Raw genomic sequence first — 26,037 nt, forward strand, 5'->3', positions numbered from 1 at the left:
ACAGACCTGGAATAATTAAAGCTTACTGAACCATTGCAAACATGCTCTGAAGGAGATATGAAAACTCTCCCCTATAATCTATTATAAAAAGAGGACTGAAATGTATTATCACAGTAATTCCACTCACTGCCTTTGTGCTGGCACATCCCCCTGCTGCCACCAGCTCTGGACTCACCAGCCACTGAAGTGTTTGCAGCTGGAAGGAACAAACTTCTCCCTGACCTTGCCCAGCAGCACCCTGAATTTAGGGAGCTCAGCCCTGGGGAAAGGAGGCCCAGCTGTGGGTGCAGAGAGCTGCAGGGGGAGTGGCCAGAGCAGCACACACAACTTCTGGGGCACCTCAGAACATCAAAACATTTAATCCCTGCCTCATGTCCCAGCTGGAACATCTCAGCACTCATCCACATGGCTCTTCTCTGTTTAAGGCAATGGATCACAGAACAGTTTCAGCTGTGAAGAGTCCTAAGGTTCATCCAGTGCCACCCCTGCCATGGCAGGGACACCTCCCACTGTCCCAGGCTGCTCCCAGCCCCAGTGTCCAGCCTGGCCTTGGGCACTGCCAGGGATCCAGGGGCAGCCACAGCTGCTCTGGGCACCCTGTGCCAGGGCCTGCCCACCCTGCCAGGGAGCAATTCCCAATTCCCAATATCCCATCCAGCCCTGCCCTCTGGCACTGGGAGCCATTCCCTGTGTCCTGTCCCTCCATCCCTTGTCTCCAGTCTCTCTCCAGCTCTCCTGGAGCCCCTTCAGGCCCTGCAAGGGGCTCTGAGCTCTCCCTGGAGCCTTCTCCTCTCCAGGTGAGCACCCCCAGCTCTCCCAGCCTGGCTCCAGCCCTTGCAGCATCTCTGGTGCCTCCTGTGGGCTCTCCCCAGCAACTCCAGGTCTCTCCTGTGCTGGGCCCAGGGCTGGGGCAGCTCTGCAGGTGGGGTCTCACCTGAGCAGGGCAGAGCAGAATTCCCCCTTTCCCTACTGCCCACACTGTTGGATCAGCCCAGGGCAGGGGTGCATTTCTGGGAATCACAGCTTTTCAAGCAGAGGTGCCTCTGGGCAATGCTTTCCTCACCCAGGAGTACCCCCAGAACCCTGGATATCCAGTGTGCACCTGCCAATTACAATTCCTGTATGTTATGATGCAGGAAAAGATTTTAGAACCTTCCTGCAAACCAACTGCCCACCTCAGCTCCAGGGCAGCCAGGAGCTGCTCACTTCCCTCTAAGCAGGGAGCCCAGAGTGCTGAGGGTCAGCTTAACCTTTAAGCAAATCTTAACAGCCCTGAACAGGAAACCAGCCCACCCAAAGCAACCAGTGTAGACTTTCGGGCTCTGAGCAGTGTGATGGATGTTTCTGGAGGTGTGACAGGCTGGTTTGTGCTGTGCTGTCAGAGCTGTCACCCCCGGGTGCTGCAGCACCTCCTCCGCAGCGTCCCCGCGGGCACCGCGTGGGCGCCGCCGCCTCCTGCTCCTCATCCAACAGCAACACAGGCACAGGCTCCGTGGTGCTCAGCCTCCAAGTGATCAAACAGGCTGGGATATGGGTTTGAAGTACTTCTCATAGCTCTTTTATAATTGTTTCATATAAAATCCCTTCAGTGAGAGGAAGCAGTGACACGCTGCGTTAAGCGAGGCAAAGGAAAAGCAATGCGGAGCCACGGCTCTTACACCAGGTGCCAGCTGACTGCAGGCACAGGGAAATGGATTTCTGCTGGAATTAATGGCCTTCCACAAACAGCTCTACCCACAGCAAATTAGTTCAGGAAAAAATACGTGCCAATCACTGAAAGGCCACCCAGTTCCCCGCCATGCTTGCACAAATAAAAGAAAATAAAACATCATTATATGTGTAAGAAATCTATTTTGAACAGAGCAGCTCATTTATTTTTCCATATGTTCGCCCAGATTTCATTACTACCTGCTGCAGAATAATTTTCATAGGTTCATAAAGAGTTATATTTTCATCTCCAGGTCCTTGCCTCGCATTATACAAATAATGAAGAATCATTAGGCTGGGAGATGAGCTCGTTGGTGGCTGTGCAGTCCCAGCAGTGCCCTGCACAAATCTGCCATGTTCAGAGGTACCAGAAATCAGCACACAATTCTAGTTAGGGGCATGCTGGAGGGCTGAAGAATTCCACTCATTCCAGCTAGACTGGCCACAGGGATAAAGAGCAGCCAGTGTGATGCTAAGACCCCCAGGGACAGAGCTGGGATAAGAGGGCATCACTCAGAGCTCAGGAACAAAATGATTCAAAAAACTTAAAGCAAAACCTCCATGGGAAACTCCCTAGGGACAAAAAAACCTGCAGCCCCCTGCAGAAACCAGGAGTAAATCAGCATTAGGTAACTCTAAAGCCCTTTACAAGCTGTTGTACAGCTGCAGGACACATGTACATCTCTGCACAGGCTTCATCCTCCCCATGTCCAAACCATGCTGGAGTACAACAATAAATCCCCCAAGTCCTTTTAAGCACAGAGCAGTGAGGAGCAGGGAAAGGTGAACTGCTCCCTGTGCTGCATTTCTGAACCATCAGCAGCAGAATGGAAATCCCTTTACTGCAGTTCAGGGATGTTAATCACAGCAGGAACAGAATTTCTGTGTGCCCAGGATCCCTGGGCCTGTGTGCTCACCCTCAGCAGTGCAAGGCTAAAGGACACTTCCACACAGAGAATCTTCAGGGAGGCTCTTATGATGCTGTTTCTACAAGGTAGGAGGAAACCCTTGCTATTGTCTTCCCAAAAAATCCTAAGAGTATTCTCCATAACACTGATTTTTTGGGGCCAGATTTATCTGCATAAATTATTGTTCCCAGAGAGGTTGAGGCTGTGGCTGCCCCTGGATCCCTGAAGTGTCCAAGGCCAGGTTGGACAGGGCATGGAACAACCTGGGATAGTGGAAGATGTCCCTGCCTATGGCAGAGGGTAGAATCAGATGAGCTTTAAGTTCCCTTCTAACCCCATCTGCCTTTCTGTGACTCTATGAAATGTGTGAATAGGCTGAAAAAATTGGAAACAGAAAGAAAAACTGCAGGGTCTGGTGTGAGATTTCTTTAGAAGTCTGATCATAGGATGGAAGCAATGCTCCTGACAGTCCAATCCCCACGGAGCATTCCTGGAGCTTGTCTCCAAATCAGCCTGCTGGGCTTTTCAGCCTGGACTGCTGCACAGGGACAATGGATCTCCTGTTGCCAGGGAGTGTTTCTGGTCCCTGTCCCAGTGTCCCAGTGATCTGTAACTGAGACAAGTGATTGGACTTATTTTTAAAAAATTCAGATTACTTCTTTTTCCCATGAAGTAAAGCAAAAAGTTTTTTAGTAATGTGATCAAGACTGAAACTAAAATCATTAAGTCCCAAAATAATTTCTGTGGATAAAAAATGTTGAGTAAGCTCTTGCCCCTGAAAAAAGCTGGCTTTATGCATATATATATATATATATATATATATATAAACTGTATATGGAATCCCAATCATAGAATCATAAAAATATTTGGGTGGGAAAGAAAGGACCTTAAAACTCATCCTGTTCCACTCCCTGCCACAGGCAGGGACACCTTCCCCTAGACCAGGATGCTCCAAGCCCAGTCAAACTCAGAAATTCTCCTCCCCTTACTGCTGTGAGCTCTATTAGAGCCCAGAGTGATGAACTGGATGTCTTGAAAAATCTATTACCAAATGTCAAGATAAGGAAAAAAAAGAAATCAAAAAAGAGCAACACTTTTCTCTCGCTCATTTGAAGCTCAGCAATGAATCCCCATGTGTGGTTTACCACCCAGAGCCTCAGCAGAACTGATGAAAATTGAACATGGGGACAGAACAATTTCAGTCTCTGTGGTCTTTTGACTTTTCAATTGCTCTCCTATAAGCCCCTGGAATGCAAGGTGTTCCCAGGAATGAGAACAAAGTGTTTTCCTTCTGTGCAGTGATGACAGCAGGGGGAATGCTGCCCTGGGGAAGTGTGTTTGCAGGTGAGGTGTCCCCTAATTACGTGACAACTGCAGAAAAGGACCAAAAGCTGAACCCAAATCCACACATAAATCATATTATTCTCCTTTATACATATATATAACATATATACACACACATTTACTACTCTAATAATAAAACACACAGTTTTCAAAGTGTTAGCATATGCTGGAAAACATTTTCCCCTTCCCAGAGCTGAGCAGAGGAGAGAACAACCCCTTCACCATTCCAAAAGAGACCACACTAAACCCCTTTGTTGTTTGGGAGGAAAGACAGGAGGATTTAAAGGTAATGGTTTGCTGCCATGAGCCAATTTGTTCTGCCTTCACTGAACAAGAACCCTTAAGCTCAGCAAATAGAGTTTTGTAGCCTACAGCTCTCCTGCCCTTGGCTCCTCTGACACAAGCTCCAAGCACCTGCTAGCTTTCCTGCTCATGTTCATCAGGAATGGGTGCCCAGGCTTAGGGAATATCAGTATTCATTATCTTTTTAATCCCTTTGTCATCTGATGTTTTAAAGAGATTTTAAAGATTTATGGGAGGATAACCATGCAGGGAAGGGGCCATGGTATTAAGTGACAGGTTTATAGGATCATGGAATGGTTTGGGGGGGAACAGACCTTAAAGCTCATTCCATTCCATCCCCTGCCATGGGCAGGGACACCTTTCACTAGATGAGGTTGCTCCAAGCCCTGTCCAACCTGGCCTTGGACACTTCCAGGCATGGGGCAGCCACCAAGTATCCACAAAATTCAAAATATTTTGAAAAAACAAAAAATTCTTCAATAATTTAGAATTTAATAATTCTTTAATAATTCTTTAATAAAAAACAAATAATTCTTTAATAATGTGTTTCTTATTAAAGAAGCTGCCAAAACCCATTCTCTCAGACAAGCAGTTTTATTATGAAGAATTGCTGGACTCAGTCTAAGGAAGGGTCTGTGTAATTAAAACTATCTAAAATATGGAGATAGAGCTAAACTGCACATTAATTTTTAATGTGAGTTTTAGATCTCCTTCAAGTAATTTTGGTATTTGTCCTTGTTTATACTGCAGTCTGAGACTCAGCCAGATGAGTCAGGGAAAAGCCAAAGGAGTACCCAGCCAGGGAGGCCATTTATCAGCTCTCCTCTGATGTCTTCATTTCCCATTTTTTCATTTTCACATTAAGAAAAGTTAAAAATCAATCTTAACTGGGGTGACTGCCCCCAGGAATGATTTGCAGGAGATGCAAATGCTGAGTGCTCCTCCAGCGTGTGCTTGGAATTCTAAATACAGCCCATTATTCCCACTCAGAGTGCGCACGGAGCGTCTGCCTTACCCAGAGCAGCCTGAGCACCTCCAGAATTCCCAGTTATGGGTTACTCCAGCTTTTCCTTGCCAGCACTGCCTGTTTCCAGCCTGGGGAGGGCTGCCCAGCTGCTGCTCACCTGTACACCACGGCGGGGATGCGTTTCCAGGAGCGGAAGCTGGCCACGCTCTCCAGCTCCTTGTCCGTGATCCAGGCAGGGACGATGATCTCCTGGGGGTAGCTGCCACACAGCCTGGGGAAAGGGAGCACAGTCAGGCCCAGGGAGCAGCTCCAGGCTCCCAGAGTGCACAGGCAGCACTGGAGGAGCCTCACAGCCCTTTGCTAATTCCTGCTTCCCTGGATGTTAATAAACTCCCTTTGGCCAGCATTAAATATGGAGGGAGGGAGGGATTTTTCTCCTTGCAGAGGCCAAAGCAGAGATTGCTCCTGCAGGGACAGCAGCCCCCAGCTGGGAGTCATTATCCTGCACAGGCAGAGCACTCCAACTGCTCCACCACACAGTGTTCCAGCTGGGTTTGCTCTGAGCTGGAGCAGGGCTCAGCCAGAACAGCCTGTCCCCCCAGCTGGGGATCACAGAGCACCCTCCTCGGCTCCAGAGCCTAAAGAGCCTTTTGTCTGCACTCTAAAGTGTTTCCCCTAACTTACTCATCTACAAATTTAACTCTTCCAAACCTGCTTGGGTTTTTTCAATTTTTAAACACGTATCTTTGTAATAAGTTAGATAATAAGAAACAAAAAAAATGTCTTCAAAAGTTCAGACTCCACTCTCTGCTCACTTAAGCTCTCCCTTAGAATGTTTATTCTCTAATAAGCCACATCAAAACCTGGTATTTCCAAGCTTAAAAAACTGTAGCAGTTAATAAAACATTAAATAATTTAAAGCACACTTTTTCTATAAACCAACCAAAAAAAAAATCATAATTCTGGTTGTCCCTTCTTGGGAACTGCAGAAGTTGAAAGAAGTTTCAGTAACTGAGTGTTCTGAGATGCAGTTTGGCTGTGGAGCAGCAGCCCCAGCACTCACTTGTACTTCTCATTGATGTTGGAAATCCTCCAAGCATTGTTCATATCAAACCCCATCCGCTCCACCTCGTTCTTAAACCTGGAAGTGACATGTTCTCCTGGGGACCAAGAGCACAGGGGAAATGAATGGAAATAAGGAATGAGGACTCCTGCTTTGCAGAACAGAGAAAACCAGCACATCCCTCAGCCCAAAGCTGCATTTCACAGCTTCATTCTGACATTGGCACTGACATCTGTCCCTGGCCAACTCCCCAGAAATGCTCCAACAAGGAGTTTTACCCTGAAATTACCAACTTCTGGAAATTCATATAAAAAAAACAATGCTGCAGACCAGAACCAAGGACATCAGCAAAGGAACTGAGCTCCATCAGCAATCCAAGTGGGATGCTCAGAAGTTCAGAACAATTTTCTGTCAGTGAGAAGAATGTGAGGCTCTGGTGAAAAAGGGTAAGACCTGGAATGTGCCCTGGAACGTGGGCAATGCTTTGAATATGCATTTCCAGCCCCAGGTTTCCTGTATGGCTGGAGGCAAGTGCTGTCATTTATCCTGCAGCTCAGTTCTCCATCATAAATTGGACATTATTCTTCTGTGAGTCAGGTGGAGATAGAGAGGTAAAACACATAAATGATTGTTTGACACAAATATCAGTCACAAGAGCCTCGCAAACTCCTGGATTAATACATTAAAGGAAGCGGAATGAGCCCCATTTATTTCCTAGACACTTTTGTTTTAAAGTTTCAAAATACAATTGAAAAATATACAATGGCAATAAAGAATAAGAAGACAGAAAGTCTGGAAAATGAGACAAAATTTCCAGGTTTCCAGGGCTAAGAGAAGTGCTAAATTTAATGAGCATGTGAGCAGCACTAGATAAGTGATTCTGAAAGTCCATCCATTGCTTGTCTCTTTAAATTACTGGAGCATTAAATCCTGAGGCAGAGCAGCACCCAAGGGGGGAAAAATCTGCTGAAAAATTAATGCTTTAAGTATTACATCTTTCCATTAAATATTTCAGAAAATCCTTAAAGTCTTTCAATCCCCCAGATATCTGGAGATACATGTTTAAACCCCAACATGTAAATGCACATGTCTGAAACGATTTTTAATGCCATGTTACAGAACAGTTAGAAATAAATATAAATAGGTAAATTAAGAATATAGACAGCAGCCTAATTACAGGACTTAATTAACTACAGTGTTATAAAGATCCTTTGTCAAGAGCAGAGGTGGAATTGGACAAAACATTCCAGCCAGGCAATAACCTCTGCCAGATTTGTCCTTAGCAGGGACTTTTTAAATTTAAAAATCCCACAAATTCTTTCACTGGAGCACCACAAGAATGGGCTTCCCCATCACTGCTCCTCAAAACTTGTGCTACATCCTTAAGGATTTTTTTGGATAGCAAATGAGAACATTGGAAATATCCCAATCAATGCTGCTCAGCCTGGTGGGTTTTAAGACAAACACATAAAGCTACATGAAAATCTCATATTCTGCTTGATTTTTCCCTCTTAATTTTTAGCTACTGTGCAGCCACAGGTTTTTCTCCTGGAAACAAAACCCTAATCTTAATATTTAGTCCATTTCTCCTGAATGGCTGGCATTTTAAGAGGCACTTTGAGCCAACATTGATAATGTTGAGAAGCATCCCAAGCCCCTCTCAAAATCCCAGGAAAAGCAAGCTGGGTATTTTGTGGGCTTGTGCTTCCTATTAAAACTGACCCTGTGAGCCACAGCCTGGATCTCTACTACAGACACTGCTAACATATTTTTCCCAGAAAATGTGTTCTGTTGACACTTGGATGGATTTTTAAGCACTTTAGTACTTTTGTCTGTATCTACCAAATAATGGGCTCCTTGGATATAGAAGAGAAATGGCAATGTCTTTGGATTGACTTCTTCAGCCACATTCACACTGATTTATTTCAGCTATAATTCAGCTCTTTGAAGGAGAATATCTACCCCCAGCCACAGGCAGCTACAGGGAGATAAAGTTATATTAAAGAAAATTATTTGATATAAAAGCAAAGCTGCAAGAAAAAAAAAAAAAAAGATTGATAAAAGTTAATAAAATGGTAAATGTTGCTTCTTGTCTCTGGAAATGTCCAAGGCCAGGTTGGAACAACCTGGTCTAGGGGAAGGTGTCCCTGCCCATGGCAAAGGGTGGGAGGGGCTTTAAGGTCCCTTCCAACCCAAACCATTCCATGATTATCCTAAGCTAGCATCAGGCTGAAGTCTCTCTGCTTCAGTGAGGAAGAGGAGACTCAGCAAGACTTCCACAGGTCTGCCAGCTCCCATTTCCCAAATTTAGTAAAGAGGGAAAAGCCCTGGGTGTGAAACTCTGCTCTGAGGAGATTTTTGGCATTTTGCAGAAGCTGCTAATGAAGTGTGTGAAGAGGAACAGGGCCAGGGAGCCCCTCCTGCCACTGAGTGATCCCTGCTCCTCCCCAGACACCACAGACACGAGAGCCTGTGCCAGGCTCCAGAGCAGCTTCAGAGCAAGGACAGAATCCCAGGCACATCTCTCAGCCTGGTAACTGGGACACTTCCCTGAGGCAGTGAATTGTGACTGACAGGACATCACAGAGTGCCTGAAATCAGGTTTCTTATACTCAACCAAGTGCTACAACCACCAGCATGCCAAGCCTGAGCTTTTATTTACTTGTGGGCTTCAAAACCCCTGCAGCAAGGATGGTATTCCACAGAAGAAGATCACTGCCTGTGGCTGTGAATGAACCCAGGAGTAGAGCAAATATATGTACTGCAAATATATATATGGCAGTGATCTCTGTATTGTATTGCCCTGATCCTAGTTACTGTAAATGGGCTGCAGCTGTGATGTCCTTGCTTGGGCAGCGCTGTAGCCAGGGGAGGTAGCTGGGATAAAAGGGGGTGTGGCATTCAGAGAGGGCTGGAGAGGAGCCCCGGATAAGAAGTGACAACAACACTGCTGTGAAGATTACAACAGCTCAGGGGCTCCCTTCTCCTCCCCAACATCCATCCTGGAGATCAGTGTGCCAGACAAAAAATGTGGCAACCAACCCACAATGGTTTAGACTGAAATCTGCTGCCGTGGTGAGCAAAATGCTGTCGGTTCCACACCTGACTGACTGAATCAAACCCACCCCAGTAATTCCCTGGGGTATCAGGTGCTGCTCTGGTGATCCCAAGGCTGTTCCCACGTACCTGGCCGACACAGGTCCCCGTGCTGCTCCTTCTCACTGGCATAAACCTCCATGCACCAGGCGTGGTAGGCGAAGGAGAACAGATCCTCTATCTTGGACGGGGGGCGGATGGCGTTGTTGAGCCTCTTCAGCCAGTCCTGACACTGCTCAAAGGTGGAGAACTGACACCTGGCCCAGAGACAAACATCCCATGGGTGACTTTCTGTAGGAGAAGGCACTCTAGAGGGTGACAGGCTGAGCATGAAAAGCTCTGTGAGAGCACAAAGTGAGGATAAACACCTTATTGACAACTTAGCTCTGCTTCCATGTGCACTCTAATGAGAAGTAAAATGAAACCTGTGGAATGAGTAAAGAAACACTTAAGGAGTCAGGATTGACTGAGCAGCAACATCCTGTGACTGGGAATAAGCAGGGTGTGCCCGGCCAGGAATAAGGGGGACATTTTTCCATATGTTACCTATAAAACCAAGGGAAGATCATTCAGATCAAAGCCAGGAATGTCTTACAGCCCCTTCTGGGCTGGGGGAAACTCAGAAAACTGCCCCACACATTATCATCTACATAACAGAACTATAACCACAGTCCTGTAAACAAGAACGGGCTGGGAGAGCTGGGAGTGCTCACCTGGAGAGGAGAAGGCTCCAGGGAGAGCTCAGAGCCCCTGGCAGGGCCTGAAGGGGCTCCAGGAGAGCTGGAGAGGGACTGAGGACAAGGGATGGAGGGACAGGACACAGGGAATGGCTCCCAGTGCCAGAGGGCAGGGCTGGATGGGATATTGGGAATTGGGAATTGTGCCCTGGCAGGGTGGGCAGGCCCTGGCACAGGGTGCCCACCCTGGATCCCTGGCAGTGCCCAAGGCCAGGCTGGACAGGGATTGGAACAATGTGGGCTGGTGGGACATGGTGCCCATGGTGGAATGAGATGGGATTGAAGGTCCTTTGAAAACCCTTCTCTTTCTGCCTTTGTTGGGAAGCACTGACTGAGCTTTGCCCAGTGTTACAGACTAACAACAAACAGAGAGAATATTCCCTGCACAGGAGAAACCAATCTTCAAAGCAGTGCATTAAAATTACATTAGCTTTTCTTTTCAAAGAGGATTCCTGGACTCTTTAGAGCAAAAGGGTGGAAATAAACCATGATTTATTTTGCTCTGACGTTTTTCTTTAAGATTTTATAGTTATTAAATATTGCCCAAGTATTTCCATTCTGCTCAGTCCTGGTTAATGATGGCATCTGCATTCCCTGGGGGCAGATTTATCTCCCCTACCTGCAAATAGCTCAGAGCCAGAGCGTGGAAGGGAAAAGCCATGTCCAACATCTCCCAGGAGCTGTGAGCAACTGCAGCCTGAGGTGTTTATTTATTTCCCATCACTGACTGTAAAGCAAGCCCAGACTACTCACTGAGACAGGATAATTCTCTATCAAACATCCACACTCAGACAAGATACATCTCACCCTAAATTCCTTCTAAATTCTTTTGAAGTTAGTGGTGTAAATAACAAGTATTATCTCCACTTGAATTCTAGTCTCAAAATACAAAGTTTGCTCATGAAAAAGAACAAGAATACATTCTAACTCTTCTGTCTCAGTCCCAAACTTCACCATCTCCCAACCATCACCAAGCTCTCAGTCTTGAAAGAAAGAAAATTGATAAGGATGGCAAAAATACAAATAATTTGTATTCATTCTACAATTGAAGGGAAAAAACAAATTAATGTAGGGAAGAAGGGTGACTTTCTTAAATGTCAAGAGCTACAAGTGGAGAGGAAGTTAAACATTGAATTCAAATTAAACTAAATAGTACCTCTAAAGTAAAATCAGTCCTGGTGACAAAACAGCCTTTCAGGAAGCAGCTGACCTGTTAAACATTCTGAGTGCTCAGAGATGGCTGGGGCTCCTTTCATTACACAAAAGGTACAGCCAGCAAACATTTAATCAAAAAGAAATGTTCCTTTCTTCTTAATTAAAGTTCATAGATCAAAATTAATTTCTGCAGCAGAAAAGCTTTTTTTAAAAAAACCCATCAATGAGGAGCTCAGGCTGGGCACTCAGAGAGCCCTGGAGCTGGGGAAGGACAGGCAGGAGTCACTGCACACCTGGATTCACCACCTCCCTTCACTTTCTGTTCCCTCATTTTCTTCTCCAGGAGGTTACCATGCCTCAAGGATAGTGAGTGTACTCTCAAATGTGTTGAGAATGCAGTGTGCATGAAGCCTCAAACCCCAAATCTTGATAAAACTCATTTGCAATGTGTGTATCAGTGCCTTTATCTACTTCTGCACCTATTGATATGGAAATACTGATCTAACTATAATACATTGAAGCAATGTATTCTAACTGATTGCAAAGCAGGGACAACACAGTGAGACTGAAATTAATTACAGAACAAAGCCAAGATCAGCCATGTGGGCTCAGAGCAAGGTTTGCTGGTGTGCTGAATCACAACAATGAGATTTATACACAGCCCTCCTTGTATAAAAATCAGACAAAATAAAAAGCTTCTGAGGGAAATCAAGGAACCCCATTTCCTTGAACCATCCCAGCTGCCCAGGGCACATGGAAAGTGAATTCCCCCCTTTAACTCTGAGCCTCTCCTACCTGATAACCTTGCAGTCCTTGCAAGTCAAATGAAGCTGGAATATATCCCGGCACTCCACACTCTCAATGAGCTGCAATGGAACCTGCAATTAAACACACCAGATTATTGCATTTCTGCAGCACTAACAGCAATTTCTTCGCATATCTAACAAGGATTTATTGTTAGTCTGAAGAGAGGAAAACAAATGAGTTCATGAGGAATTACTTCAGCAGTTCTGAGGTTTGGTACCAGGTATTCACATTCCAGCTCTAGTCCTGTGGGATCCCATGGGAGCACCTGAGAAGGCTGCAGGAAAGGCAGCAGAAACTCCAGCTCCTCTCTCATGGAAGCAGTTTCCCCTCTTATAGGTCTAAATTCAGCAATCTTAATATATTTTTAGCTGATGGTGTTCAAAAAGAACTGCTAAGCAAGATCCCCTTAACAGATTGCTGCAGTCTGGATGTTTTTCTATGGCAATATCCAATATTTCCTCCTCAGGGAAAAACCCTTTGGCCTGTTTAGAGCAACACTTGTAATGGAAGCAGCCAAATTTAGAGTAATAATGCTGAATCTTCCCAGTTAAAGTGCAGTTATAGACACTTCTGTTTCCTGGCATGTGTAACCAGCAGCAAGTTGGTCAGGCAACACATGAGTGCAAGTACCTTTAAAGATGAGAAAAGCCACAAGATGAAAATATCAATTTTCAGTATTACTTTTGGAACTTTACCCAAGATGGGTAAATGTTCATTATTGCCTTAAATGAACAGAAGTCATAAATAACTGTCTGAATTCAGCTAATACCTGTAATTAATGTGAAGCACAAAGCTGTTTGAATTGTTTAGTAGATTATATGGACATGGCACAAGGCAATAAAAGCTCTGCTATCATTCAGTAACATTCCAAGACTGATTTTTGCCATCACAGCACTAAGATGCAGCAGTTTAAGGTCTGGCTGGGGGCCCACAGGATGTGGCTGGAAGAGCCAGGGCTTCTTCATATGCTTGGGCAAACCCTTGAAGGTCACCTCCAATCAAAGCTTCAGGATAAGGAATCCAGACAGCATCTTCTCAGGCAACACAAGGCTCAAAAAATTCCTCATTTAGGTGGAATGAAAAAAAGGAAATTAACTAAAAACCAGCAGGCAAGCAAAAGAGGTATCTCAAAAATACAAAGCAAGGGAAAACCTCCCCTGAGCAGGGAGGTGCTGAGCCCAGGAGAGGGGTGAGAGCTCTGCTGGCTCTGGGGGGCAGGCACAGCTCAGGGCAGCACCCAGACAGAGCCCAGAGTGTTCCCAAATCACTGCCCAGAGCTCACAGCCCCCAGCTGTCGGGATCTTTAGCTTGGCAGAGTGACCCCAAGAAAAGTCAGAAAGTCTCTTTCCCCAGCCCAGCACTTGAAGAAGGAGTCAGGGCTCTTCATTTCTCCGTCTCAAGGTTGTTTATTGTTTCTTATCTATAAAAAATTTTCTCCTGCCCTGCCAAGGTCCATGCAGCAGGACAGTTCCAGGCACTCTGCCTGCCCCCAGGCTGTGTTATGTCTTTATACTAAAAACTACGTGTACAATGTTTACAATTGCTTCCCAATACCCATCACCTGTGTTAGACAGTGAGCTTCTACTCTAAACCAATCTGTGAGTGCCACCATCACAGCAGGAGATGGAGGCCAAGAAGAAGAAGAAGAAGGAGAAAGGCTGGACACACCCAGTTCCCTCCATCTTGCCTCCTGAACCCCCATACCAAAACCCTAAAATCTGCTTTTCCACCCTGTGATAATTTCACTAATATTCTACCTATTGTGGCTTGCTGATCTTCATACAAGTTTGGTAATTTGCTCCACGGGTCACAATCAAACCCACAGGTGTTCTGGGCTCTGTGCCAGGGTCCCTGAGCCCCCTGGCAGGGGTCCTGGCCATCCTGGACAGCCAGAGGGATGTTCTGGGTTCCCACACCCAGCTACAAGAGGCAGGGATTTGTTAATGCTCAGCCTTTCCCTTGCCCATGTCAGACAGAGCCAGAGGCAGCTCTGGAGGCACCAACCCTGCCCTGCTGTGCCCAGCCAGGCTGGGACAGAGCAGTGACTCTGCTCCTTCTGCTCTAACTGGACATCAAATGACAGAAAACCCATGGACAGACTTGGCAAGAGGATGTCTGACTACACAGCCCAGTAGTTTGTGTTTTCAAATCTGGATTATAAATAAAGCTGGAGCTTTAATTTCTGTCCATGTTTTCAGCACTGTCACTGGTTGAGATCTGTGACAGAACCAGTGACATGAAGGGGCCAGGAAATGAGGAATCCCTCCTGTGAGAGCCCCTCTGTGCCCTCCCCAAGCTCAGCCTGACTGGGTGACTCCCCCAAAGCAGCAGGACTGGAGTGCAGCACAGACCACAGCAATGCTCTGTTCCACTGCCCATCCCTGCATTTCACTGCTCATTCCTCCCAAGCCTCCTCCTGCTTGACCCCAGCCTGCCAGGCAGGTGAATTGTCAGAGTTTTGTGTGATCAATGGACAGGAATGGAGCTCAGAGAATGTTCCAGCCTGTCTTCATGACTGGACAGCCCCACACAGACCTACTAACAATTCCCAGCAGGAATTCCTGCATGGAAAGGGGGGTCAGGCCTTGGCAGGGGATGCCCAGGGAGGTTTGGAGTGCCCATGCCTGGAGGTGCCCAAGGAAGGGCTGGATGTGGCACTCAGTGCTCTGGGCTGGGGACAAGGTGGGCATTGGGCACAGGATGGACTGGATAGCCTGGGAGGGCTTTTCCAACCTAAATGGTTCTAAAATAACTTATTTAAATCTACCACTGAGTTAAATGGCACCAACATGGAAGGTAAAGCATCTTTCCCAGCTGAGTCAAGATTTCAGTCTTGCTTTTTGAGTCCAGTGCTGCTTTGTCTGTTATCTTTTTATTCCCCAAGCCCTGTTATATTCTGGTTTTTCTCATGTCCATCTTCATTTAAGCAGTTCTCCACCTTTTCCCTCCTTCTGGCATTCTACTTGTAGCTCCTCTTCCTTCTGTCTGCACCCTAATGACAAACTAATTCTAATGACAAACTAATTCTTCTCTATCTGCATTATTTTTGATTTCCTTTTCCCAAATTCACTCCCTGACCCCTGCCCTTTCCCTGTGTCCTCTGCTCCCCAGCATCCCTTCCCCTCCACCAGCCCACCTGTGATTCCCTCACAATCTGCAGCTTTTTCTTCAGGACAACCTTCCCATTAATCTTTTTAATTTTCCTTCCCAGTCATAAAAATCTGTCCTGTGGTCCTCTTGTGTTTTCAATCTCCTTCCTGGCCATTATTCTTCCCCCAGCAAAGCTCCGTGGAATTATCTGCTGTCACTGCCTCCCTGGTAACCTTCCCTTCCCCCTGCTCATCCTCCAGGCTGTGCCAGTCCAACACCCAGAGCCCATTCCTGGAAGAGCCATCAATTCTGTCTGCAGGCACTTCCCTCTCATAATGGCATGGAAAGCAGGCAGGGAAAGCAATCATTTCTGCCTTTATAAGAATAAACATGCATTGTTATCTGAGGCAAATTACATGCCATTATAGGGAGTACAGGAGCATCCTGCTCTTGCAGTATCTCCCCACTGTCTCTTATTTATCTCATTTTAAGTAACAGCAACATTCTACAACTCCCAACTTTTTATTTTTGAGGAGTTTTTAAAATTATTTTGATGACTGGAGCTGTCTGTTATCTAAGAGCAGTGCAAGATATATTTAGAGAATTACAGCCCTGTAGTTAGAAAAAGCACAAATTACATTTTCAGGGCTGTACCAACCCCCCCAGAGCCCAACCTGTGCCCACAATTCCCAGTGGGGTGCAGTGGGTCACAGCCAGGCTGCTGCCAGCACAGGGACCCTGACACAGACCCTGCTGTGCCCCACTGGGCCCAAACCTCCCCAGGACCTCCCATGGCACCTGGGAGCAGGAACTGGGATTTCCTCCTGGTTTTCCCAGCTCAGAGCTGGAGCAATGTCAGGGTTATGGCAAGGCCAAGGCTGGGTGTGCTGGAGTGTGGGAGGAGGTGGCACAGGGGGGCACTGAGGGTGCAAGGACAGCTCTGAGGGCTCCAGCCTGGAGGGAGCTGAATCCTCCCCCAGTTCATGGAACCCACAAGGAGTGTCTGAAGTAAGTTTTGCTTTTAATTACAGCTGATGACACTTTGGATTTGTCTTGAAGGCCACCTCTGAGCCCTGTCTTGTCTCACAATTGTGCTCTGAGTGTGAAGAATTTGGGCAGCAGGGCCTGAGGACAAGACAAGGATTATGCCACTCCCCAGCATGGATGGACATGAGGAATATACCAATCCAACCACTCTTCCAAGCAAGGGGAAGCTCACACTAAAACTCAGCTCCTCATCAATGTCCCCCCATCATGACTTTCCTTTGGTACTGTGTCCCAAATCCACCACTGGGCAGAGATTACATGCAATCCATGCTTCCACAAACTCCACTAAAATGTTCATTCTCCCATCAATGCAATTAGCTTCCAGGGAGGAAAGTGATTACACAGAAACACTCAGCAGCTGCAAAGTCTGACATTTTCTTAAGGAATCAATAGAGCTGGGCCTGGGAACCAAACCTCCCTCATGTACCAAGAGATCCCTGTTGAGTCTGCACTTTTATCCCATGGATAAATGTAAGTCAACACCCCTGAATGTCCTAATCCCCCAATTTATGCATGGTCTGTGGGACCTTTTGTTTTTTCATTTGAAACACCATGTTCCTATTAGCAGTGAGATCTAGGAAATGATCCATGGGAAAGATCTCCACACACAGCCCCTTTCTGCACTGTTGCAATGGGAATATTAACAACTTTGAATGGATTTCTGGCCCAGCCCAGGTGATCTGGAGCTCTCTGTGCTGCTCACTGAGGTGTCACAGCACCATTTTCACAGCCAGGGAATTGGAACCAAACAAAAGGCAAAAGCCACAGCCCAGGAATGAAGAATCTCTTGCAGGTATTTGCAGAACAGCTGTGATGACATAAAAACAGCAGGAAAGAATCAAGATGAACTCAATCAAAAATTACTCAGTGAAAATTTGAGTTAGAAAATCACCATCTGAATGAGAATTTTGGTCAACAATAACCAAAATAATTACTACTGCCAAAATTAATGATTTAAATATGGTTCTTAATTACTGAAGAATGTTTTATCTTTAAAGACATCCCAAGCCCTCCCTGCCCTGGATTTCAGCAGAGCTCATAGGAAGTTATTAGTGACAGTCATATATGGCTACAAAGAATTATTTATATTATGCTCTACCTCATAGTCTGGTTATTTCTGGTTAATGATGCTGATGATAATGAGATATCACACGGAATGAGAGGGCAGAACACTGCATGTCAAAGTCAGGGAAGAAAAATCAACATGGGAATATTCACAAGCTTCTGTGGACTCTTCCCTGAACACAATCAAGAAACGTGATTTGAAAAAACATCAGTTCCTGCTATGCTCAAAAATACTGAACTGAAAATCCCTATAAAGCAATATCTCTAATTGTCCTAAGACAGGAAGTACAGCTCATGGCTTCTGTAATAAAGCAACTCCATCATTCCCTGGCATTCCTCAGGACTCTTGATTTGCACCCTGGAAGTGTCCCCAGCTGGTGGGACTGGTCTGTGTGAGCATCAGGCACTGCCCAGGACTGGCCAACACCATTTACCTGTGTCTGCTGCCAGGGGAGGTGCAGATGGAACCATTTCCAGGAATGGACACAGCAATAAAACTCCCTCAAGAAATGCACTGAAGGTGAGGTCCCACTCCTGACCTGTTACATCAAACACTGCACTCAAACCACTCAGCATCTGGCACAGAACCTCAGCAGCAGGACCCACTCCCATCTTCTGAAGCTCCAAGCAAGCACCAATCAGGTTTAGGTGCTCCAAAAGCCCCTTGCAAGACTGACTGTTTCTCCCCACTCAGCTTGGGGACAACAGGTGGCCGACACAGCCAGCTGTGAAGGTTGAGGGATGTGACATTTCCTTATGACATCTGATTTTCAGAGCTGCTGAGTCCCCCTTTGGTGCCTAAATACCCATTTATTGCTGAAAAATCAATTTGAACATCAGAAGAAGATTTTTCATTCTTAAAAGAGGGGGATCACTGTACTCTTATCCCAATTTCTGTTGTTTCCATTGAGATCAGAACACTTACATTGACAACAGATTCCTTGAATTTGATGTGGAGCCTGTAGTTGGAGAGGGCAATGATGGCATCCTCTGCTCGTCCCACGTACTCCGTGCTCTCCCCGTGCAGCTCAATGAAGGGCACCTGCACAAGGGCAGCAAAAATCTCATCTCAGACCCCATTTCCCAAAAACCTGCCCCTCCTGCAGCACAAGAAATCAAACAAAGCCTGCTGAGAATTCAGCCCTGTTATTGCTGCTAAGGAGGAACATCAGGTAAGGTTGGCTCTGAGGTTAATTGCAGCCTTTTTCTTAAATGATCCCTTATTTTATGTTACTTTTCCTGAGTGGTAAGTGCCTGGTCAGGGAAAGCAATGAATTTTTATGAAAAATATCCTCACATTTTGGCAAGCAGGCTGACAAAGCCCTTGATTTATGCTCTCTCTCCTTACTTAATGGAGAGTGGCATTTCCATAATGTTATTAAATTCATCCTAAAGTAGGCACAACATCCAGGATGAATAATGTTCCCTGCTATATCCCCACTGTTCTCCCAGCAAGCTCAGGTAACCAGCCCAGGCTGGATCCCTAAATGCTACAAAGCTGAGCTTGGACAAACCAACCTTTTTGCTCCCTATTTCTCACAGTAAATATGAAAATGCACAAGAAGCTGCTGCTTTATAAAGTCAGAAACCTGCAGTTCATTACACCACACATGGAAATTGTCACTGGTTAATTAAAATGTGACTTAAGTCCAGTTTAGCTGAGCTGGTGGGAAGTGAAAATACCCAACTTGAAAGTGATCTGCTTTAGACCAAATTAGCTTAAATTACACAAAAATACTTTGTATTACAATGAAACTCTTCAGATGATGCAAGAGTGTCTGCATGGACAGCCAGGCTGGGAGAGCTGGGGGTGCTCACCTGGGGAGGAGAAGGCTCCAGGGAGAGCTCAGAGCCCCTTGCAGGGCCTGAAGGGGCTCCAGGAGAGCTGGAGAGGGATTGGGGACAAGGGATGGAGGGACAGGACACAGGGAATGGCTCCCAGTGCCAGAGGGCAGGGATGGATGGGATATTGGGAATTGGGAATTGTTCCCTGTGAGGGTGGGCAGGCCCTGGCACAGGGTGCCCAGAGCAGCTGTGGCTGCCCCTGGATCCCTGGCAGTGCCCAAGGCCAGGCTGGACACTGGGGCTGGGACACCCTGGGACAGTGGGAGGTGTCCCTGCCATGGCAGGGGTGGCACTGGATGGGCTTTAATGTCCTTTTCAACCCAAACTATACCATGAATCTATGGTAAATTATTTTAACTAAACTGATTTCAAAAGGAAATTTGGAAAATAAAGAACTTCTAAAATATCTCTTTTTGTGCAACAGAAGATTTTTGGCTTCATAACAACCAGGTGCCAAGGCAGTGTTCAATCAGCTTAGTGCTGCTTTTTCAAAACAAGAGAGTTCTAAACTATAAAACCCTGCCCTTGGAATTAGTGCACAGGTAGCAGTGATATTTTTCAGACACTTGAAGGAATTTCTCACAATAAAATGCCCAGGTTCTCTGTCCTACCAACAGAGAAAATGAATTTCTGTGCTAACTGTGAATTAAAATTCTAGAGGAAAGGCCAGAGAATCCACAACCAAGTGGAGGCAGTGAGATTAGAACAGGAGCAGTGTGGTGATTACCTGAAGGTTCTCATCCTCTCGGATCAGCTGCTTCCTGGGAAAAATCTGATTAGCCTGGATGCATTCAAGGCTGTGCTGAGTCTCTTCATCCTGAGGAACAAAGTGTGACAGTCACCCTCAGCACTGGCACCTGCTGCCACCTTCCCCAGCCATCCACAGCCAAGGAAAAGCTTCCACAGGGTGAAGTGTCCAGAGAATTCCAGGAGCACCAACTCACTAAAGTTTCCAAACTCTCCAACATGGGCTCTCAGACAACAATGTGGTATTAGCAACCAGTTTCCTTCCCACAGCCTGATTAATAAAGTCATTAAATGCTGCAAAATTTATAGCAGCATTAGGAAAAAAGCATTAGCACTATGCCTAAAACTCAACAACCCCACATGTAAACATGAATTCCCTCATGTTTTTCCCATTTTAAACTCTCCTGCTCTGTCACAGACCCTACAAAGCCCCTTTGCTTACCATGACAGGCCCTGGGCAGGAGGAGCAATCCTCGTCTTTACTTGCAATTCTTTGAGCTCTTCACTTACTAAAACCTAGAAAATAAGGGAAGTATAATGATGAAATAAGATTCATTTTCTTTTAGCAAAAAAATACAAATTAACTTCTAAAGACTGTGAATGTAGCTGTTAGAAAACTGAGAGCAAACAGTAATTATGAAAAGATGAAATCTATAGAAGCTCCCTCTCCTGAGAGCCAAAATTGTTTCAAAATGTGTCTGGTTCCTTCTGTTCCTCCTGAAAAATTACCTTTGGATGTGCTGCTGGGAGAACACCTGTGTGAAGGCAGCAATTAGACCAGTGTTTATATAATTTAAATGAAAACATGTTCATTTTTCTGGATACCCTGGAATTTTCTCCCAAGTTGCCTGCAGATGGTGAATCAGAAATCCGTGGGATACAAATCCAAAGGGATTGCTGGGGCTGATCTGGGTTTGGATCCTCCTGGAACAAGTTTGTTTCAGCTATGGCACATGAACTGGAGTTCTTATCAGGATAAAAATCCTCATTTTACACTTATGGCTGGTTTTGGATATCCATGGATGTACCAAAATATCCATTTCCTGCACTGACATTTCCAAGAGTTCCAGATCACTACACTGGGACTTGCCCTCTCCACTACCCAACAATCCCCCCAGCTTTCATCATCTGCAAATTTTCTGGGAATATTAGCACAGTCCTGAGGTTTTACAAATCACCCAGTTAAAAACTTAATGACTGAAGTGAATACAGGAGTTACAATTTGAGTTTGAGATTGATTTTACACTCAGCTTTTTTAATCCAGGTAAGTTCCTCCCTGTTCTACTCAACCAGGATTCACTCAGGTATTTATGGGGTTTGCAGCCTGTGGCACACAAAACTTACAAATGAAAATACATCACAAGAGTGCAGCCAGCTCTCAGCTCACACCCAAAGCTCATATCTCACTTTACTTATAAATGTATTTCAAATTTTCAGTATTTGACCGAGAAAACCACTTCAATCCATCAGCCCCCAGCACTGCAGGGAGCCCTGGGCACATCCTGAGCTTGGTATGGAACACTGACAGAGGGCAAGGGAGCAGCAGCTGCACATCAAATATCCTCACACAGGTGTGTTTGTAAATATATTCACATAACAGGGGGAATGATGAGGAGAATCAAGCTCCAACTGCCAGGGATTCACTAAAAATTAATGCAAAAAGCAGATTTAAAATCCTGGGAGAGCTGGAGAGGGACTGGGGACAAGGGATGGAGGGACAGGACACAGGGAATGGCTCCCAGTGCCAGAGGGCAGGGCTGGATGGGATATTGGGAATTGGGAATTGTTCCCTGGCAGGGTGGGCAGGCCCTGGCACAGGGTGCCCACCCTGGATCCCTGGCAGTGCCCAAGGCCAGGCTGGACACTGGGGCTGGGAGCAGCCTGGGCTGGCAGAAGGTGTCCCTGCCTAAAACTCATGGGATGAGTTTTAAGGTCCCTTCCCATCCAAACCATTCCAGGATATCATGATATAAAAAATACCTTGTTATTTCAAGGAATTCCTTCAGCTTCACACACAATTATCAAAGAAACACCAACTTGATTTTAACAATCTGCTTTATTACAAATTTGAAGTTTGCTTAGTATCTTTCGAGGAAAAGTTTTGATTTAATAGGCACTATGCTGGAAAAATTCTTTCATACTTCAGTTTGATTAGATATATGTAATTTATAAGTTTATTATATAACCATCTACATATTAATAAAAGCAGTATTAGCTTAGAAAATTGAGTCTTTTTAAATATCTTACAGCTGTGCTCCTAAAATCCAGCACAAACCTCCAGCAGAGGCTACCCAAAACCCCAAGTTTCAGTGTAACTCCTGAAATCAGTGCAGAACAGCTTCTACTGTGACAGTGTGGCTTTTTCCATGTGAGAATCCTCCTTTTTAAGGTGAATTTTGGGAAAGCTGTGTGGAAAATAAATCTGCCTGTTTCAGTTTGGATCAGGACTATCAGATGCAAAGGGTGATGCTGCCAAGATAAATGGTACAAGGAGTTATAGGACTGGTTCTAAAGCAAACACTTTGCTCTGGCTGCTGCTGGGCATCAGTGAAACGCTTCAGCAACTTCCCTGCCACCAAAGGAATGCTGAAAATTGCTGACAGAAATAGCAAAAAGGCTGAATTGTTACAGTGAGGCTCTCTGAGCTGCTGGACAGAGAATATTTGGTGAGAAATCTTTCCTTTCCCATCAGATCCATGAGCTGAGCTGCTCCCTGCAGCAGCTCAAGGTCCCTGGGCTGCGCAAAAGGAAAAGGGAACAGCTCTGGGAGCAGCACACACTGCTCAGGACAGCCCAAAGCACACCTGAACCCACACTTCTTCCTATCCCAGAGCTTTCTAACCCATCCCCAGCTCACCAAACTGTCCCCATGGGAACAGCAGGAGGTTCCCAGTGACTGCTGCCACCTCATGAGGGCATTTCTGGCTTTAGAAGCCTTGGAAGAAAGAATATTTCTCATATCATCAACCAAGCACTCCTGAACCCTCCATCATTCCCCACCCTGCTGCTCCAAGGGACAGCTGGGGACAAAGCCAGCCCAGCAGCAAGTCCTGCACAAACCCAAGCTCAGGCTCATCCACACTGCTGGAATCTATAAAATTAGAGGGTTTTGAGAAAGTTGTGAAAAAGACAGGCTCTAAAAGACAGCAAGGACAGTGAAATGCAAATACCGAGGGAAAAGGAGCAGCAGTATTAGCACTGCACAAATTAGTGAAATACTAATTTGCGTTAGGACTGCAGAATGGAAGGAGAATTCTCATTTTGACAGTAAAACCCATTTTGCAGAAGTGAAATGGAAAGGTACAAACCCAGCTCAGTTAAAAACCTGGCCAGGAAAGCAGCCTTAACTCAGGCTCCTCCTTATCAACAGGATCACATAAAAATAGCAGCCAGCTTACACACAGAGCCCTGAAATAAAACTTGGTTTTACTGGTACAAATATTGGGTTTGGTCAGGACTGAGGCCAAAAAAAAGGTGATGTTATCAATTTACTGTCTGCCCTTTTACCTGCAATTCCATGTGTGTTAAATTATGTCCAAAAAGACAATGGTCTTGTTAATTCTCCATCCTTCTGTTCTGCTTGAAAGGATAAATGATGAGCAAAGGTTGCAACCTCAGCCTCTGCTCAGCCTCTATGGGAACATCTTAATTACCTTTTGTTTCAGATGCACCTTCTGCTTTAAATTATGTGCATAATTAAGAGTAGCAATAACCATCTGTTTGCCAGTGAATCTAAACAAAAAGGATTAGCTAAATAAAGGATCATTTAGATTCACATATATTTAAATATAGTTGGACTTTCAGCAAGAAAAACTGGAGGGAAAAAAGGAAAAATCCAAGCATTTATTCCCTTACCTTCCCCATCCAGACTGAATTCCATGTATTTTAATATCAAAATCAGACTGAGCTGACCTCTGAGCTGTTTACATACAGTGGCCCAGCTGCCCTCTGAGTTTGGAATGCAAATTTTTTGGCAAAGGAACATTAAAAAATTTGAGAATTGAACATTCAGGAATGTGCTGTACCTTGAGCAAAAGATGCTTCTGTAGCAGGCTGAAAAGACTTCTCCCCCTTTGGCAGTGGAAGGAAATTTCTGAGATAAGGACAAATACTCAGTTTCCCTTTTCTCAGTCCCTGACAGGGAGGTTTCTCCTCTTTCCTGACACCACAGGACTGAGCAAGTCTCCCCAGGGTTTACTGGGAGAGCAGCTGACAACACAGATTGGTCAGGAACAGGAGCAGGACAAAGAATTGTGTTGGAAGTTTGGGCACAACTGAAAGTCAGGAACCTTCCTTTTCAATAATTAAAGGCTGCAAACTCCAACTCAGTGAAATACTAATTTTCATCTAAGATCTTGGAAAACATTTAATTTAATTAAGAGAATAATCAATGATGAGCACAGAACCCACAAACAAGCAGCTGATCTTACCAAAGAATGAGAGAATAAACAGTCCTCTCTTGTCCCAGAAAGTTCCAACTCTTCTCTTCTGATACTTCACATTGGCAGCTGCAAACACAAAGACAACCCTTTAAAACATGAACTTCCCTTGAAAAAAAAACTTTTGAACCTTTATTCTAGACAAGACACTCCACTCTGGGGGGAGTTTGGATTAATTCAAGGGGAAAAAGAGAAAGTTTGAGTGCCTTGGAGTTGTAACAAGAGCTTAACGTGCCCAGAGAGGGAATTCCAGGACTGGATTCTGATGGATATCTGAGGGTAAGGCCTCTCTTCTGGCACGGAGCACTTCTGAAATTGTGGCCACAAAGCAATTCAGAGTTTTCATAAATGAGTAAACAAAGCCTAAATTACTTCACAATACCAGCTACAGGAGAGGGTTTTATAGAAGATCCCACTGGATTTATATTGATCTTCAAAGTGGGTTTAATTTTACACTGCACTGGAATTTCTGGCCCCAAGAAAGCCAATGCAGACCCCCAAACAGGTGCTGCCCGTGTGCTTTGGTGCAGAGGTGCAAAAATCCAGGGATCAGCAATGCTCACCAGGCCACTCCTGCCAAACCCTTTCCTTTGCATTTTCAAGTGCTCCACAAAACATTTATTGCATCAAAAATGAGGCAGTGTGCCAGAAACACACATTTATCAAAAATGAGATGGAGAAAATATCTGATCAGCTTCATTGCTACAGTCACTCCAACAGGACCAACAGATATCTCCTGTGGCATCAGAAGGACATAAAGCTTAATGCTAAAATACCAAACACTAAAATTCAAAGTTCCAGACTAATTCCCATTGCTCCTAAAGCACACAAGCAGCCAAACTGCTGGGACACCACCCCTTGTGCCCAAAGGTTTGCTCCTCACAGGCACTTGGACACTCTCCCAGCAGCACACTGTACCTGGATATGCCTGGAAAGTCCAACTTCTCCACCACACAATCCTGCTGCTGGGAATAGTCTGTGCTTTGATGTGCCACAACTACTGATAATTTTCACATTCTGGTAAATGAAATAAAATACTTCTGTATTTTGTGTTCATTGTGTCCTTTAGTTTATGGCTTATGACAAGGAGAAGAGGTAATACGCAGAAAAAGGAGATTAATTTTAGGACTGAGAGAGTGGAAAGGAAGAGTTTAAGAAGTTGTGCATCAAAAAATGTGCATTTCAGGGAGCTGTGCCCAGCTGGGTGAGGGAGGGGATTGGCCAGCTCTGCTCTGGGGTGGCCTCTCCTCAAGTGCTGGGGACAGTTCCACCACAATGTCAGCAGGATCTAAAGCTGCTGGAGATGGACCAAAGGAGAGACACGAGGATGGGGAAGGGTCTGGAGGGGCTGAGGGCACTTGGAATGTTCAGCTGGAGCTGAGGAGACCGAGGGGAGACTCCTCAGGGGCTGCAGCTCCCATCCCTGTCCTGGGACAGGGACAGCACCCAGGGCACGGCTGGAGCTGGGCCAGGGCAGCTCAGGCTGAGCTCAGGGCAAGGTTCTTCCCCCAGAGGGTGCTGGCACTGCCCAGGCTGCCCAGGGAATGGGCACGGCCTGAGGCTGCCAGAGCTCCAGGAGCCTTTGGGCAGGGTGGGATTGCTGGGGGTCTGGGCAGGGACAGGGGCTGGATTAATGATCCCTGTGGGTCCCTTCCCATGCAGGGTTTGCATGATTCTAAGGTTCTAATACAAACTGATATGCACCAGAAGGAATTCT

At 45.6% G+C, this 26,037-nt stretch overlaps 1 protein-coding gene across 4 annotated transcripts in view; it reads right to left on the minus strand.

Annotated features, from left to right (window-relative positions):
- The window catches only part of MTMR3 (myotubularin related protein 3), a 75,535-nt gene that overhangs the window by 19,495 nt on the left and 30,003 nt on the right, over positions 1–26,037 (minus strand). For all 4 annotated transcript variants that reach the window (XM_058816449.1, XM_058816448.1, XM_058816446.1 and 1 more), the window contains 8 exons: positions 24,312–24,389; positions 20,324–20,397; positions 19,862–19,951; positions 18,215–18,331; positions 12,076–12,158; positions 9,479–9,645; positions 6,293–6,389; positions 5,387–5,500 (listed from right to left, as the gene is read on the minus strand). In XM_058816449.1, the coding sequence (XP_058672432.1) occupies positions 5,387–5,500; positions 6,293–6,389; positions 9,479–9,645; positions 12,076–12,158; positions 18,215–18,331; positions 19,862–19,951; positions 20,324–20,326 (671 nt within the window). In that variant the 5' untranslated portion in view covers positions 20,327–20,397; positions 24,312–24,389. The remainder of the gene's footprint in view (positions 1–5,386; positions 5,501–6,292; positions 6,390–9,478; positions 9,646–12,075; positions 12,159–18,214; positions 18,332–19,861; positions 19,952–20,323; positions 20,398–24,311; positions 24,390–26,037) is intronic.

The sequence above is a fragment of the Ammospiza caudacuta genome, chromosome 18 (assembly GCF_027887145.1).
Source record: "Ammospiza caudacuta isolate bAmmCau1 chromosome 18, bAmmCau1.pri, whole genome shotgun sequence".
Taxonomy (NCBI): Eukaryota; Metazoa; Chordata; class Aves; order Passeriformes; family Passerellidae; genus Ammospiza; species Ammospiza caudacuta.